Here is a 16,366-nt window from a genome sequence, read left to right on the forward strand (position 1 = left end):
CAGTAGCTCAGATCTGCCTCAGTAGCATGATAGCAGCGTAGACAATATGTAAACAGACAGTGGGGCTGTGTTCCAGTAAAACTGGCGCCGAGCTCTGCCCTGTCCGGGGAGGTCAGTGATATTAACACCGTTTTTCCAGCTGAGGGGACGGAGAGGCGAGGAGGGACCCAGAGCTGAGACCTGTGGGATCTGGGATTTGATTAGAAGACCTGTGTTCTTTCCACTCTGCCTGTTCGCTGCCCCAAATTGCTTAGGAGCTTGGTTTCCACAGTGGATCCGTTTTTTGTTAGATTGGCCCTCAGTGTGCAAAAGTTTAAAAAAAAAAAAAAAAAAAGCAAAACTATCATTTCCTTAATGGACTTGTTCTTTGCTTGCATGTTAAGATGGGCTTGTGCTGCTACATATGGCATAAATGTTTGTTCCCATATTTATATTGTTTTTATTGCTGCATTTCACATATTTAAATTATTCTGTCTGAACTTTATTTCCATATGTAGTAGCTGCAGAGATTTAAGTCTTGTTTCTTGCTCCCAAAATGGTACCCTGCCCTGGCAACATTTACGGACAAATCCATCCTTTCTGCAGTGATTCAAAATGCTCTGTATCCCAGACTGATTCCCTACGGTTAACATTCTCCTGTGTTCTGGACTGGACTTGCTGTTCAGTTCTCTGAAGCCAGGCAAGGAACTGATTTCGAGATAGATCATTCTTTGCCTTTCAGCCTTAGGAGAGGGAGACCCCGATTCAGCCGGGCTCTGCAGAGGCTGCAGTGCAGAAAGGTTGCCCTGTTGCCCCTCGAAATGTGTGCTGAGGCAGGTAATAAAGAGGAAGGAAATCACAATGATAGAGACTAACAAATAATGGGATGCGCGGTGCTGGGGAGAGGAGAGAAAATTGCAAGTTAGGGAGCGCCTCTGCCAGTGTGTGTCACTGGAGCTTGGAGAAGTAGAATGTTTACGTGATGTATGGAAATCAATCCCAGCATTACCTATGCAAGGAAAGTCAGCAAAGCGAATGCATAGAAAGTTAAAGCCTGTCAAAAGGGCAATTTTTTTTTTTTTTTTTTTTTACGGGGGTGCGCGGATACCAGCTCTCAGGCCGTTGCCTTTTTCACCATTAACCATGAATGTTCTGTGATGGTAACTTGGGGAAGGCGGAGAGGACAGTCTGACAGCGATGGATTTTTTTTTTTTTTTAAAAGATTTGAGGTATCAGAGTACAGCGTTACCTGTATTTGTGTCCTCAGTCATTTTGATGTTGATGCAGCTACAGGGCATGGTCCAAGAGGCTGGAGATGCACAGCGTGTGGGACGGGGGAAGGAAGGGTTATGACAGGATGATGGTCTGGATCAGTCAGCGATGGCCATCCCCCTGCTTCTGTGGCTTAGTGTGATTGTGGCAGTGTGCAGTGTGATTGTGCAGTGTGATTGTGGCCCCTTCAAGGTGACCTTGTGGCCAAGACGTCTCATTGCAGCTACTCGTGGCCGTTCTTTGCCAAAAGAGCATTCATACCTTTTCTGGGTCCTCCTGGGAAACACTTCCTCCTCCAAGTTTTCTTTCCCCCATGGGCTGTACGCTTTTCAGCTGCAAAAGCCTGGGTGGTGATGTTTGGGATCCCCGCGTGCTGGGCCTAAAAGTCCAGAACCTGACCTGACACTTGTGCAGTCTCCTCCAGTTGGCACCTCACTCTTCGGGTCTGATTTCCCACATTGCCCATGCCGAGCTGGTTTGATGGCTCCTAAAATTCTATTGTCTAGTCTGCCGCTCTAGGGCATAGACCACTTAAAAAAATTCCTTTTTATTTCCCAAGGTTGGGGTACACAGGAGCTCAGTAAATCCTGTAACTCCTGAAAATGTGACCAGGGAAACCCACTTGTGCTTGGGTGGTCACTGCTGCCTTGGCCCCCGTCTTTCCGCCCCTGCCATTGAAGGGAAAGGCACTAATTATGGTGATCAGTAACATTTGTTGAAGGCTTTCTATGTGCTGGGCGTTGAATCCTTAACAATGCTTCTGTGAAAAACAAAAATGCTTCTGTGAGATAGAGACTGTAAAGATTCCATTTGTAGATAAGGGAGTCAGGTGCTCAGAGAGGGTGGGTAACTTGCCCAAGGTTACCCAGCTGCAGAGACAGGATTTGAACCCGGGTCCTGACTCTAGAGATCATGCTCTGAAATACAGGACCCTGAAACCTGCATTCGCTGCAGTGTGGACACCACCGGGAACTTCAGTTTACTCTGTCAGCATCCCACAGGAAATGTGGCTTTATCCCCTTTTGTGTTTTGCTGAGGCGGAAACCTGCGCGAGGTTACCAGGCAGTAAGTGGCTGAGCTGGGGCTTGAACACAGGTCTCCCCAGCCCTGGGACCTGTTGGTAGCAACCTTCCATGGGTCCCGCTCCTGTCATTGGAATGGAAGCTACTGGAACCCACACCTGACCTGCTTGCCCCTGGCAGGTCCCCGCTGAAGCGCTTTATTTTTCTCCAGCTCTTGGACCTGCTCAGGGCAATTTCCACGATTTCTGGCCTTAGAGAGGGTTTGGAAGGCGACTTGGGGCCCCGCGGGCAGCTTGGCTTGTCCCAGTGTGGGTTCCTGCTCTTTGTTTCTGAGTGTCCTCATTAGGTGGTCGTGAGAATTGAAACGAGGCTTTGGTGCTGATGTGTTACTAGACACAGAAGTACCTGCCACGTGACAGCTGGTACCTTTGCCCTCCATTTTAGTTGTGTTGTACTCAGATAGGAATCGTCTCTCTGCATCACTTATTTTCCATAAACCTTGACCAAGCTCCTGGCGTGTGGGAGCTCTGGGGACCCCAGATGCACGGCATGCTGTGCGCCTTTAAGGAGTTGTGAGGTGATTGCAGGAGACAGAGGCGGTTAGCTACTGCACACTCTGCAGCTTGCTGAGGGGTAGGAGAATCACGGAGGGCTTCCCAGAAGAGGTGCCTTTTCATCTGGGCCTGAGTAGATGGGTTTTATCATATTGGGATGGAGGGGGTTGGTGAACATGAGGAAATCCATGAAACAACAGTGTGTTGGAATATTATTCAGCCTTAAAAAGGAAGGAATTCCTGCCATAGGTGACAACATGGATGAACCCGGAGGACATTATGTTAAGTAAAATAAGCTGGACCCAGAAGAACAAACACCGCATAATTCCACTTATATGAGGAATCTAAAATAGTCGAACTCTGAGACGCAGAGAGTGGAAGGGGGGTTGCCAGGGGCTGGGGCAGGAGGGAATGGGGGGATGCTGTTCACCGGGTGTAAAGCTTCAGGCAAGCAAGACGGGTCAGCTCTAGAGACCTGCTGTATAGCATCGTGCCCGGGCATAGCCGTTAACATCTATGAAGAGGAGAGAGCTTGTGTGAAACGTTTGCACCACAATGAAAAACTGTTGGGCTTATTCAGGGAGAGGCGCTCACATTTGTGGGGACGAAATAGTGCAGTCACATCCCTTGGGGAGAGTCCCTCGGGAAGGCTCTGTCACAGGCTCCTGGCCCAGCTGGATTGCCTCTGCAGTAGAGGCCAGGTAAAGGGGTTGGTGACGCCTGGTGACGCCAGGAGAGGGCATGGCAGCAACACCTCAGCATAAGGGTCGTGTTCGTGGGCAGCGAGCTGCTCCCTCCAGGACAGGCTCGGCACAGCCACGGGACTGAGGGCCCTGGAGCACGCCCCTCCTGTCCTGTCGGGTCCAGGGTACCTGGTGCCAAGCGCCCTGGTGGTGGGTGTGCGTGTGCTGGGCACGTGTGCTCTGCCGAGCTCTCATCCCACTTACATCCAGTGCACGTGGCTCATTAGTGTGAATCAGGCACACGTGTGACAAGCGCTGCAGGACAGAAGGCTGGCATGATTTCTTTGATTAAGAGGAGATTTCCCCAGGGGTTAGTGGGGAGGGGGGATGAGCAGGCAGAGCACAGAGGATTTTTAGGGCAGTGAAACTCTTCTGAATGATGCTGTCATGGGGGATACGTGCTGTCACATAGTTTTCCAAACTCATGGAATATGCAGCACCAAGAGCGAAGCCTGGTGTAACTGTGGGTGATTATGATGAGTCAGCAGGGGTTCATCAGTTGCAGCAAATGTCCCACTCTGGGGGGGGCTGTTGATAATGAGGGAGGCTGTGCATGCGTAGGGGCTGCTGGTAGACGGAAAAACCTCTGTACCTTCCTCCCGATTTTGCTGGGAACCTAAAACCGCTTTACAAAATAGTCTATGTAAAAAAAAAAAAAAAAAAAAAATCAAGTCTTCTAGCCTCATGTTGCAATGATGATAATCCAGTCCTTTGCTCCCACAAGAAGTCTCAGCCAGTTGAGAACTCCAGAAGAAGTCCTCCTTAGAAGATTCAGATTTCAAACAGGCCTTGGAGTAAAGGAGCGGTTTCCTGAGGCTGCGTCTCCAGTACCTGGCTGCCGCCTCGCTACCTGCTCTGGGTTTCTTGAAGATAAGAACCGAAGAGACACTACCCGGCCTGTCTTCAATGATATATTAAGTCTTGATTTTTTTTTTTTTTTTCCCCCCATGGCTGTGGTGTCATGGGGTTAAATTACTGGCTGGTTTTTGTTTTTACAGATTTATCAGTGTTTTTAGTTAGAAATGTGAAATCTAGCATTACGTTGAGTTCTTCTAGATTATTAGTGCTCCCCACTGCCGTCCGCGAGAGGCAGTGCCTTGACTTAGTACCGTCCTGTCTGGTCTCTCCTCTGAACCTTACAGCATCCCAGGGAGGTGGGAAGGTGGGTGCCGTTCACCCCTCGCACCTGACAGGAAGGCTCAGAGAGGCTGAGAGCCAGGGCCCTCATTACCTGGTCATGTTCAGAATGCAAAGCCGAGCAGACGCTGTCTCCTCGTAGGCACATGTGAATGTGTGTGGTTGTCCTCCGTTAAGAAATCCACTGTTAAGGACTCCTTCCTTAGGTAAGTTGGGAGCCTGGCTCTCCCCTTGGGAAGGTGCCTTGTAGCCAGTAGGTAGGTGCTCAGTAGATGTTTACTAATGAATGAATGTGTGAGCTGGGGGCCATTGTAACTTCAGGCAGCCCGTGGCCGGGCAGGCAGCACACGGTGACTTTATCTGTGTCGCTGTCAGCTCTCTTCCCCCCAGGACTGAAGGGCAGCGGCTCGGCCTCTTTCCTATCTCTTTAGGCTGATTAACTCTGCTGAGGATAAAATAGATAACTAGTAAGGGCCTACTGTAGAGCACAGGGAACTCTTCTCAGTACTCTGTAATGACCTACATGGGAAAGGAACCTAAAAAAGAGTGGATATACATATATGTATAACTGATTCACTTTGCTCTACGTCTGAAACTAACACAACATTGTAAATCAACTATACTCCAATAAAAATTAAAAAACAAAACAAAACAAAAATCTCTGCCAAGGGCCTAACCCTCCTTCCCTCTGTTCTTCCCAGTCTTGCCCTCTCTCTGCTCTTTCTAACCTTTAGTAGTATCTTGTCTGGAAATGCTTTTTCTGCCCATTGTTTCCCTTTTGCAAATTTTCAAACCTTGCGAAAAGTGCAGAGGATCCTGTGTGGCTCTGGTTCTACAACCGGTGCCAGGAACTGAGCCCCAGGGGTCCTGGTTGCAGCCTTGTTACCTGGACCCGTGCCACTCAGCGGCCTCGGTTCTGGACACAGCACACACGTCCCACGGGCCAGGGTCTTCTCCCCAGCCAGTTGGAGGCCTCGGTTTCCCTCCTGGCTCTGACATGTAAAGGTGTGTGGTTGTGCAGCTTATTTAATCACCTCTCAGGTTCGTTCTTCTGGCTTAATGTCCCTGTGCGCTGTCGATGAAATAGTAGCTCTTACGTCCCTGCATGTGAGTGGTGGTAATTATCGCTGTTTCCTGGGGTCGAGTGCAGAGGCTGGAATTGGACAGATTTGGACTCAGATTCCAGTTGTGTCTTTACGCTTCCTCTCCCTGAGCCTGTTAGCAGGCCTGTAAAAGGGACTCAGAGATAGTTTCCATAGAGTTGCCCTGCGGCACCAAGGAGACAGTGTACCCGGAGTGCTTAGCTGGTGGCCGTTAGAATTGTCATCGAGTCCTCGAGCTTCCAAGCTCCCTGAGGGCAGGGCCACGTGGGCCTCCCGCCTTCCTCGGGTCACCCTGCCATCCTCGTGTGAGCAAGCTCACGCCTGTCCCTGCGCCTTTGCACGTGCCTTGTGCCGTGTGGAGTGTTTCCCTCCACACAGCAGCACACTGGCTCCCTCCCTTCCTCGGGCCTCTGCTGTCAGGTCGTCCCCCAGAGAGGCCTTCCCAGAGCACCCCAGGACGTGGCACCCTCCCACCACCCGTCTGTGTACCGCACCGGGCTTTCCTCCTGGCATGTCTTGTCGCCGCGACTGCTCCATGCTGCTTTGTTTGTCCCCCTTCTGGGGAGGAGGCCTGCCTGCTGCAGGTAGAGACTTTGGTCTCCTCTGTTCACCCTCTGCCCACAGCGCCGAGAGCAGGGCTTGGACTTTGTAGGTGCTCAGTAAGTTCGCATCGACCCAATGAATTTTGAATCTTCCTTGGTGACACCAGGAGAGGGACACCTCAGACACGCCTTCTCATCAGCACCTTAGGAGGCCCAGTTTCTCACTGTGTGACCCGCAGGTTTCATGCTGTCACAGGTGCGATGGGGAAGCTGGGACCTGGACCTCCTAGTCGTGTCCTTGTGATGCCCACGTGGCTGCTCTGGGTCAGAAAAGACAGGGAGGGTCTATTTTTTGTCCCATCTCTTCTGAACAGAGTGGCTTCTGGTGTCTGACCCAGAAGCTGAGGAGGAGCCCCCATGACTCCTCTCCTTCCCTTTCTTCCCCTGGGACCTGGGCTGTGGGCTTTTATCTCCTCTGTAGCAGCCTGAGGACAGCATGGGTCCCAGGACCTATTTCTTGCCTCAGGGTCTTTGGTGGGCCTCTTTGTGCCGGGCATCCTGAGTATAAGGGGACTGAGGGACCTGCCTATTTATCTGTGTCCTCTTCCTCCCCCATTTCCCCCTTCTTATCAATTTATTTGTACCCCAACAGCGTGGGGTAGTGTTTCTTAGGTGTGTGTAAAGGACTAAACAAGGTAGCGCCAGTATGGGCTTTGAACAGAGCTTGGCAAGTAGAAGCGTTCAAATTTTAGCTAAAAAAAAAAAAGAAACCAAAAACCATACTTCTTCCCAAAAGAGGACTTGAAGCGGCATATTAAAACAGATTGAAAAAAATAAAGTGAGATGGGTTATATGTAAATTGGCAGCAGGTGGAAATACAGGTTGGCGATCAGAGGGAGGGTTGGGACACGCTGTGGTGGCCACAGGGCCACGCGCTCTCACTGGACTTGTAACTGGCTGTGAGCTTCCTCACAGCCAGTCCCAAGAGGGACAGAAAGTTCACAGGGTTCCTTAGGGAAAAAAATAGAACAAAACTGGCTCTCCTGGAGAAATTCACAAGTTCCTGGTCTTGAGGTCTGAGTGTTATGGTAAACAGCCCACCGTGGGTGGATGGTGACAAGTTTTTGATGTAGGTGGGAAACTCGGGTGCTTACTGATTTTAAAGGGGTGATTTTCTATCAGTGAATGCTTTCCGACGTTGAAGATGTCAGGAGAGTCACTCCTATAGGTAATTATGGACTGTGCGTTGGAGAGGCCCCACCCCCCCCCCGTCAGAGTCTATGGGAGTCAGCGCAGGAAAACCAAATCTCTTAGTGAACTTGAGTATTTCTGTGTCGGTATGGAGTCAGTTGTCATGTGATCTGCTGTCTGATCTGCGGTTGATAAACAGCTGTAACTGGGAACATACTCTTGTTCAAAACAGTTGCTGTCCGGTAGTAGAGACTTGGAAAAGCGCTTAGAAATTACCAGCCTGTTTCTTCCGTAGCGGCTGATTATATTCACTAAGGAAACACCTCCACAGTTATTCTCATCCTGCTCTGCCTTTGGGTTTTGTGTGGCTAATGAGAGTGATTGACTGAGCCCACTGGATCTCTTAGACTGTATAGGAATTATTTTTGAAAGGGAAAAGGGAACTTGTCTAGACAAGTGGCCCTAAATAGCACATAATCCAGACCGGTGAGGGGCGGTTGTAGCAGGCGGGATCTGCCGGTTAATTTGGACTTGGCTTTCTTCCTTAGGTGAACTCCGACAGGCCATCGTGGCCATGATGACCAGGAAGGATGAGCTGGAAGAAGAGAACAGGTATCGGGAGCCCCGTGCTTGAGGGGCAGTCTACCGCGGACATTCTACATCTGGGGCAGAGGGAATATCACCGTGAAGGAAGTTTTGCTTTGTTGGCAGAGTTGTGACCAGTGACTTCTTATTTTTTGGTCTGGGATGTACCACTTTAGCATATATATTGTGGCTTGAGTGTTAGCAAGGAATGAAAACCGTATGATCCTTGCATTATCTTAGAACAAACTGAGAGTTTGTAAAGCCATCTTTTTTATTTTTAAATTCTTTTTTAAAAAAACAGCCTTTGAGATAGAATTCACATATCATTCACCTATTTAAAGTACTCAATTCAGTGGGTTTTAGTATATTCACAGATATGTGCGACCATCACCAGAATTTTAGAACATTTTCACTACCTCAGAAAGAAGCTCCATCCCCATAGCTATCACCGCGCGACCCTCCTTAAGTAGTGGGTAACCTTTAATTCAGGGTCTACCCGTCATGTTCCAAGCACTAGAATACTTAAAATTTTCTCAAGTCAGGGACACATAGGGCAAGATGGCATTTGGAGTCTTTTGACTTCCCCAAAAGCCTAGTTGCAGGCACCGAGGGGCCAAAGGGTTTTATTCATTTTGATTCCCTTTTGAAACCAGGGCTAGACACCAGCCAAGTATTAGCCATGTTGCTACTGCTTGGCTGCCCAGATGTGAGCTGCTCCACTGCCAGGACCTTGTCTTGGCTACAGGGTGGTCAGTAGAGGGGTTTGCCTGCAGTTATCTGCCGAGGCTCTGCGAGCATGACAGGCTGCCTCCCTGGGGGCCAGGGGACGGGTGTGTGTGTGAGTGTGTGTGTGTACGCTCATGTCACCCTCTTATTCTTGTACTCAGAGCAGGAATTGTGTCCCTGGTGACATGCAGTCGTGATTCTCCTTTTTAAGTCTCGATTTGGGCCCTGCTTGACAAGCTTCTCCCTCATCCTTTATGGAAACATATAAAAGCAAATAAGCGTGATTTGGAAAACAAAAGAGTTTTTTAAAAAAGGAATCTTCAGACAGTGCTATTTTCCAACGAAAATAAATTCCAGTGACGGGCTGTAGACGTTGTAGGATGCTTTTTCCTTGATCCAGCTGGGGCTGTTATCTTGGAAAAAGCCATAGGTTTTGTCTTACCTTGTAAAGAACAGTCATCACTGTCTGGTAATTTCTTCTCCTTCCCAGCGAGAGAAAAAAATCACACTGTGTTTGTGTTGGGGGGTTTCCAGGCCCCAAGAGGGGAATTTTCTCAAAACTTTCCAGAAACACACGTCTTGGGGGGGGTGTTCAGTGAGCAGTGTGGGTGGGGAGGTTCAGACACTTTTGCTTATGTTCTGATGTCACGTGGCAAGTGTCCTCTAGATTTAGGATGTAGCTGCACCGAAGTTAGTAAATGTTCTATAGAAATAGCCATTTGAGGTCCAGCGACGTAGATGGTCAGAAGAACCCTGCTTGGCTCATTTCTAGGTGGTAACTTGTGGTTATTTCTGGAAGAGCTTCTGTCTTCTCTGCTGTTTAAGACCAAGGATGACAGATATGCAAGTGAATGTGTTCTGGAGGTTAACACACTCCAAATATAATATAAAACACATTCTATGCGATGTCAAATTGTATAGCTCCATGAGATACTCTATATGCTTGTTTAACCGGGAGGTGGCGATGGAGCAGGGGGTAAGGTGCGTTTTGTGGCAGAAGGAGAAATGAGACTCCCGTTTTCTGTCAGATAACCGGAGCCTGTCTTCTGCTTTTGTGGTTTAGGTTGTTCTTTTGGCCTGTCCTGGCATCCTTTCCTTTGTTGAATCTCCTACGCAGTGCAGCTGTGACAGAATGTCTCGGTTGAATATGCTGCATCTCTGCGTGGGATGTCTTGAAGGGGGCTTGCCTGGGATTGGCTCAGCTCATTGTTTTCCCTTGATTTGAGCTGCCCACAGGCTCTCAGGGCCGCAGAGCCAGGCCACAGATGGTTCCCCGGGGGCTCATCCTAATGATGCTTCAGAGGCTCTTGAGCAGAGTTTGGTATCTCCTCAAATCAGTTTACATGAGATGGACTTGAACTGCAGTTTATGCAGAGCCTTGTGGAAGATGAATGAACTAAGATTTGACTCCACGGACTCCGGGTTGACAGCATCTGAACAGGTGGGCCTCCTCTTCCCAGGTCACTGCGGAACCTGCTGGATGGTGAGATGGAGCACTCGGCCGTGCTCCGCCAGGAGGTCGACACCTTGAAACGGAAGGTGGCCGAACAAGAGGAGCGGCACGTCACAAAGATCCAGGCGTTGGCAAGGTAGGGGAGGGCAGAGGGACTGGGGGGGAGGCTTTGTTCAAACCCCAAGCACCTTTCATCAATACTTTTCAACTAAAAAAAAAAAAAGTGACCAATGGAAATAAAATTTATGCATCTGAAATTTTAACTTACTACATTAAATATTGAATGGTATGTATGTACATGGTTCAATATCCAAAAGGTACAAATGGTTAAACTCCGCCAGCCACCTGGTTCGCCCCTGGCAGTGGGCAGTGTTGCCGTCCCAGAGATGCTCTGTGCATTCCGTGAGCAGGTGCGTACATTCGGACGCGCGAACTTTTTCTCCTTTTCACCTCCCTCCCCTCCTTCCTTTCTGCCTTGATACAAATGGTCACGTATCCTACACCCCACTCCCTCCACAGCTTAGAGGTTGTTCTGCGCTGAGTACACGGAGCTGCCATCTTTCTAACAGCTCCCGGTACCTCATTGCCCGCCTGCACCAGGAGTCATTTGGCTGGCACGCCAGCAGCCAGGCATCCCGGTGGTTTCTAGCCGTTTGCCTCTTCTAATAATAATAACCTTCGCATTTGTTATTTTGTCCCGATATGACTCTGTTTGCCAGAGAAATTCCTGGAAGTAGAATTGCTGGGTCAAAGCGCAGTGCCTTTCTGAGTTGGATAGAGGTCGTCAAGCTGCCCTCCAGGGAGGCTGGGCCTCACCCAGCACAGCCCTGCCCCCAGGGGTGGATCCAACTTTGGGGTCTTTGATAAAATCACAGGTGAAAGCAGCGCTGGCAGCATATTTTTCATTTGCATTCCCCTAATTCAGAGTATGGTTGAACCTCTTTTTATTTGAGCCATCTTATTATATCTCCTTTTCTGTGACTTTGTTTATATCTTATTAATAATGAGAACTGTAAAGCAACCGCCCCCTGCCAAGCTCCAACTCCCATAAAAACATACATTTTTACTGAATTTGTTCACATGCAAATGTATTTTTATGTACTGTACTTAAAATCTCCAGCCTGTCACTTCTTAGGCCACCTCCCTCCACCACTGAAGCTTCATGGTCACCATTTCTATATGCCTGGATGTGGCATTTCATTGAGTTAATGCACCATATTAAAATCATCATTTCTGATTGCTGGACACTTGAGTTCGAGTTATTTTCCCCATTTTAGGTAAAATAAGCAGTTTATCAGGTCATTTTTTTTTTTTTTAAACGGTAGGTTTCTGCTTTTTTTAAGATTTATTTATTTATTTTTATTGATTGATTGATTGGTTGCTATGTTGGGTCTTAGCTTCTGTGCTAGGGCTTTCTCCAGTTGTGGCAAGCGGGGGCCACTCTTCATCGTGGTGCGCGGGCCTCTCACTATCGCGGCCCCCCCAGTTGTGGAGCACAGGCTCCAGACGCGCAGGCTCAGCAGTTGTGGCTCACGGGCCTAGTTGCTCTGCGGCATGTGGGATCTTCCCAGACCAGGGCTTGAACCTGTGTCCCCTGCATTAGCAGGCAGACTCTCAACCACTGCACCACCAGGGAAGCGCAGGTCATTCTTTAAAACTACTTTAAAATTAGACCAGGAGATAAACGTGACTTGTGGATGTGCAGGGGAGCCCAGGGTTACGTAAACCGACAGAAGCAGCATTTACCATCCTCGTGCTGTCAGCGGATGTGAGTGGCACTAATGTAATTGTTATATACATGTAACTGAAAGTTGGCACCGTGATCCCATATTTAATTTTAATTTGAACTTCTCTCCTTTGTTCACATTTGAAAATGACATCTCAAGAGCATCACAGACCGTTAAATGACTATGCTAAATACAGTCCCAGGTGCCTAACTTGGCATTTTCTCAACCGGACCCGCATCTTACCTGGCCATGCTAGGGTTCTGTGGTGTAATTGCGTTTTATGTTCTCAGAAAGACTGAAGTCTGTGGAGACTCGGGTTCTGAATCATCGAAGAAAGACAGACTTCTGTCCCCTGTCGTTTTTACTGTGTTAGGAGCCAGCTCAGCCTTGAGTCCCTGCTCCATTGCTTGCGAATTGTGCACTTTGGGCGAACTGCTTCACTGCCACAAGCATGCGTTTTCTCGTTTATGAAATGGAGAGGATGATCTTACCCCCTGCGCGGGCCCAGTGAGGAGGGCTGTGTGTGAAAGTACATAAGGCGCTGGGCAGTGATGTGCTATCGGAGTGTTTTACAGTAAATGTATTTTGAGTATATGATAATTTTTGGGTAAATTTTATTTAGCCCATGAATGGAATAGAAAAAAATAACTTCTTAACTGAGCAAGTTTGTAATCTGAAGCCTCCCCATTTAAGCAGTGGGTAGCTGAGCTTTTAAGGTGCCTGAAAGTTTGCAGTTTGCAGGTAGAAGGAACATGTATAAAGCAGGCAGACACTTCAGAAGGAGAAACCAGGAAGAAAGCAAACGGAGAAGTGGGATGTGTAAGTTTTGAAAAACTCAACTGCTGACGTGTTGCAGACAGACTTGACCTCTGCCAACCGTCAGAACTTTCTCCGGGCTTCTGGCTGCAGGAGGAGCAGCTGTCAGTGCAGTGTTGTCAGGTGGTGGACCCACTTGGTCAGTCGTGGCTTGGGGGCTGGGGGGTGCTGTCACCGAAGGGACACAGGCAGGATGTGCAGGGTCACAGGCTGGAGGTGAGGCCCGCATGTGTGCACCAGGGCTGCTCTGTTCTAGGTCCCCACGTGTCCAAGTGGCAGGTTTCATAATGCGGGTGGGTTAGCCTAGTGGTTGGTGGCACGGATTCTGGCGTTGGATCCTGCAGGTCCGATCATGGGTCTGCTGCTTAGTAGCTGTGGGACCTTGAACAGGTTACGTAACTTCTCTGTCTCTGTTTCCTTGGCTATGAAATGAGGATAAGAGACGTCTCCACCTCATAGAGTGGTTAAATGATAAAATGACAGACCATATGTCGGCTCCATGAGTGTGCTTCATAAATGCTCAAAAATGTTAACTATCATTATCATCTTTCTCTAGTATAATAATTATATTACTAAGAAACCTTGCCTAATCAATAGTTGTATTTTAACGGCAGTGGTGCAGAAAGAATTAGGCTATTTCCGACTCAAGAAAGTGAAATTATTTTTGCCGTGAGTATGCTAATGCTGAGAAGCGTGTTTGGGTGGATGTGGGGCTTACTGGCTCTGAGTGTAGAGTTGTAAAAATGGGAACATCCCTGAGCAAACGTAGCGTTTTATTACACATTGATTTTGCTCAAAATTAATGGCTTTCCTTTCATGCTATCGTGGCTCAACGAAGAGCAAGGTCATATAACCAGCCCAGTGCCTTTGTGGCACCAAGCAGCTGCTCCTTGCTGGGCGGAGGCATTGTAATCAGTTGCCGTTCAGGGTCGGTAAGTCTCATTCCCTGAATAATTGATTGCCTTATTTCCTGTGGAATTAAGAATACTCAAGCTAAACAACAAGGTCCTACGGTATAAGCACAGGGAACTATATTCAATATCCTGTGATAAACAGGCTATGAAATGGAAAAGAATATGAAAAAGAATATATGTATGTATAACTGAATCACTTTGCTGTTTAGCAGAAACTAACACAACATTGTAAATCAACTATATATACTTCAATAAAAAAAGAAAAGAAAGCTCAAGCTATGAGATAGGTGTTAGCAGAAAGAAAACACACATTTACCTGAGTGGAAGTACCTTTGAGGGAAGCAAGTGGACAGGGTTGTGGGCTTATTGCGGGGACATTTTCTGCTTCTGCTCTTTGTATTATTTACCCCTGGCTGCGTAACAAATTATCTCCAAACTTGACAGCTTAAAAACAGTGAGCGTTGAGGATCCTCTACAGTTTCTGTGAGTGAAGAATGTGGGCATGGTGCAGAGTTTCTCATAAGGTTGCGGTCAAGCTGTTGGCCAGAGCTGCGGTCATCTGAAGGCTTGACTGGGGCTGGAGGGTCCACTTTCCATCTCCCTCACATGGTTGTTGGCAGGAGGCCTCAGTTCCCTGCCATGTGGGCCGCTATACAGGGCTGCTCACAGCCTAGCAGCTGGCTTCCCGGAGTGAGTAACCCAAGAGCAAGGGAACACACCCGATGTGGAAGCCACCACAGTGGCTTTTGTATCCAGTCTCGGAAATGACACAAGATCACACCTGCTATATTCTGTTGTCACACAGCTCAACCGTGGTTCAGTGTGGGAGGGGTCTACACATGGGTGGAATACCAAGAAGCAGGGGTCATTGGGGGCCACCTTGGAGGCTGCCTATCACACCCACCCTGGGACAAGCACTACCCCAGTCTTCTTTGGCCGGCTCATCCTTCTCCCCATTCTGTCCCTGTGGTTTGGCAGGAATGACCCCACCACTGCCCGACCTGAGCTCCAGAGCAGGGCGGATGATGCCGGCCTGGTCAGTCAGCTTGTTCCATCCCTTGGCCACCATGATTGGGTCACAGGATGGCGTGTGGCCAAGATGATCTGGTAAGAGCCAATTCTAGCATTCTTGGGAGGATATGATGGAAGCCAGGGGTTGCTGGCAGCTGTCCTTGCTGCCGTGTGGGAGGATCCTGACCCCACATGGTGACAACACAGTGGCAGATGGAGGGAGAGAGGAACCAACAGGTCCTAATGATACTGTTTGAGCTCCTGGATCCCGTCCTCCCTGAAGCTGCTTTTCCTCTGGATTTGTCGGTTATGTGAGCCAATAAATTCCTTTTGTTACTTGAGCCAGGTTGTGACTGGTCTTCTCTCTGTTACAGTCCTGAGTCCCGACTAACCAGGCTGCCTTGTGTGGTTATTAGGGGATCAGAGCGAGTTGTTCTCTCTGTGCATGAGTAAAATCGCTCCCTCAGTAACCAACTTGCCAGGGCCGTGACGTGACCTCTTTGTTGTGATTACCGAGGGGGTGAGGAAGGTGTCTTGAGGAGGACCCACTGGATCATTCCACAGAGCACTGCCCAGGGCCTCTCCTGCCTGTGTCTCATGTCGGAACCAGCCTTCCGAGCACCCTTTTGTCATGGCTTTTCTCCTCCTGAGGCGCTCTACTAGACGTGTGACTGGGGTCATTCCCTCCCCCTTCTGAGACTCTGGTTCTTCCTCTTTAAAAGCTTGAAGGGGGTAGTGGGTGTGGGGCCCTCTCCACACCTCGTGTGCAGAGACGTTAGGCAGGACGCTGTGCGTGTGTCCTGGTCGCTGCTGGCGTGGAAGGGCCGTGTCTCATCCTCAGCAGGGGAAGCAGCACAGACTCCTGGCTCTGCCACTCAGCAATTTCTCAGATCTCTGGTTATAACCGGGGCATAATAATCTTCACAAATATTCATGCCTTTGGTGGCAGAAACCCAAACCAAATTAGCTCGGGTCCGCAGGGGAATTTTGTGTTGCTGGAACTGGTCCCTGGACCTGGGTGCTCCCGTGAGGTCAGTGCTCTTCCCCCCCTGCTCTTGGCTCTGTGTCCTCTGTGTGTTAATGTCAGTCTTAGTGCCTCTGCACTCAGCAGCAAAGATGACCTGTGTGACACCAAGCCCCCTCCAGAGAGAAGAGACTCTTTCTCCAATGTCCATATGTAACATTTCAGGAAGACTCTTCCTTGGGCGTGTCGTGGCCAAGAGTGAACAGAGGCCATGACTGACAGCCTTGCCAGGTCCCCAGAGCAGGTGGGGGGCAGATGAATCCTGTCTGTTATGCTTCCTCATAGGATCGTGGGGAAGATTACACGAGCTCATGCTCCTAAAGCACTCAGCGCAGCTCGAAAATTATCATAAGTGCTCAGTGGGCGTTCCCTGATTTCTTCTTCCCAGCTGCTGCCTTGGCCAGGACTGGCGAGGGATGCTGAGGCTTGGCCAGAATCTCGTGGGTCCTTCGCTTGACCCATTTTCCCCTGCAACGAGCATCTTGGAGGCTTTGGCCGCTGGCCTTCATTTACCTTCAGCCCCTCCTGGTGTTATTTTTCCAGCCCTGCCAGCCCATTGTGTGTCCC

General features: G+C 49.1%; 1 protein-coding gene across 4 annotated transcripts in view; it reads left to right on the plus strand.

Moving 5' to 3' along the window:
- Positions 1-16,366, plus strand: part of SNX29 (sorting nexin 29) — a 569,335-nt gene that overhangs the window by 122,722 nt on the left and 430,247 nt on the right. For all 4 annotated transcript variants that reach the window (XM_036826193.1, XM_036826192.1, XM_036826194.1 and 1 more), the window contains 2 exons: positions 8,092-8,155; positions 10,315-10,443. In XM_036826193.1, coding sequence (XP_036682088.1) covers positions 8,092-8,155; positions 10,315-10,443 — 193 coding nt within the window. The remainder of the gene's footprint in view (positions 1-8,091; positions 8,156-10,314; positions 10,444-16,366) is intronic.

The sequence above is a fragment of the Balaenoptera musculus genome, chromosome 15, assembly GCF_009873245.2.
Source record: "Balaenoptera musculus isolate JJ_BM4_2016_0621 chromosome 15, mBalMus1.pri.v3, whole genome shotgun sequence".
Classification (NCBI taxonomy): domain Eukaryota; kingdom Metazoa; phylum Chordata; class Mammalia; order Artiodactyla; family Balaenopteridae; genus Balaenoptera; species Balaenoptera musculus.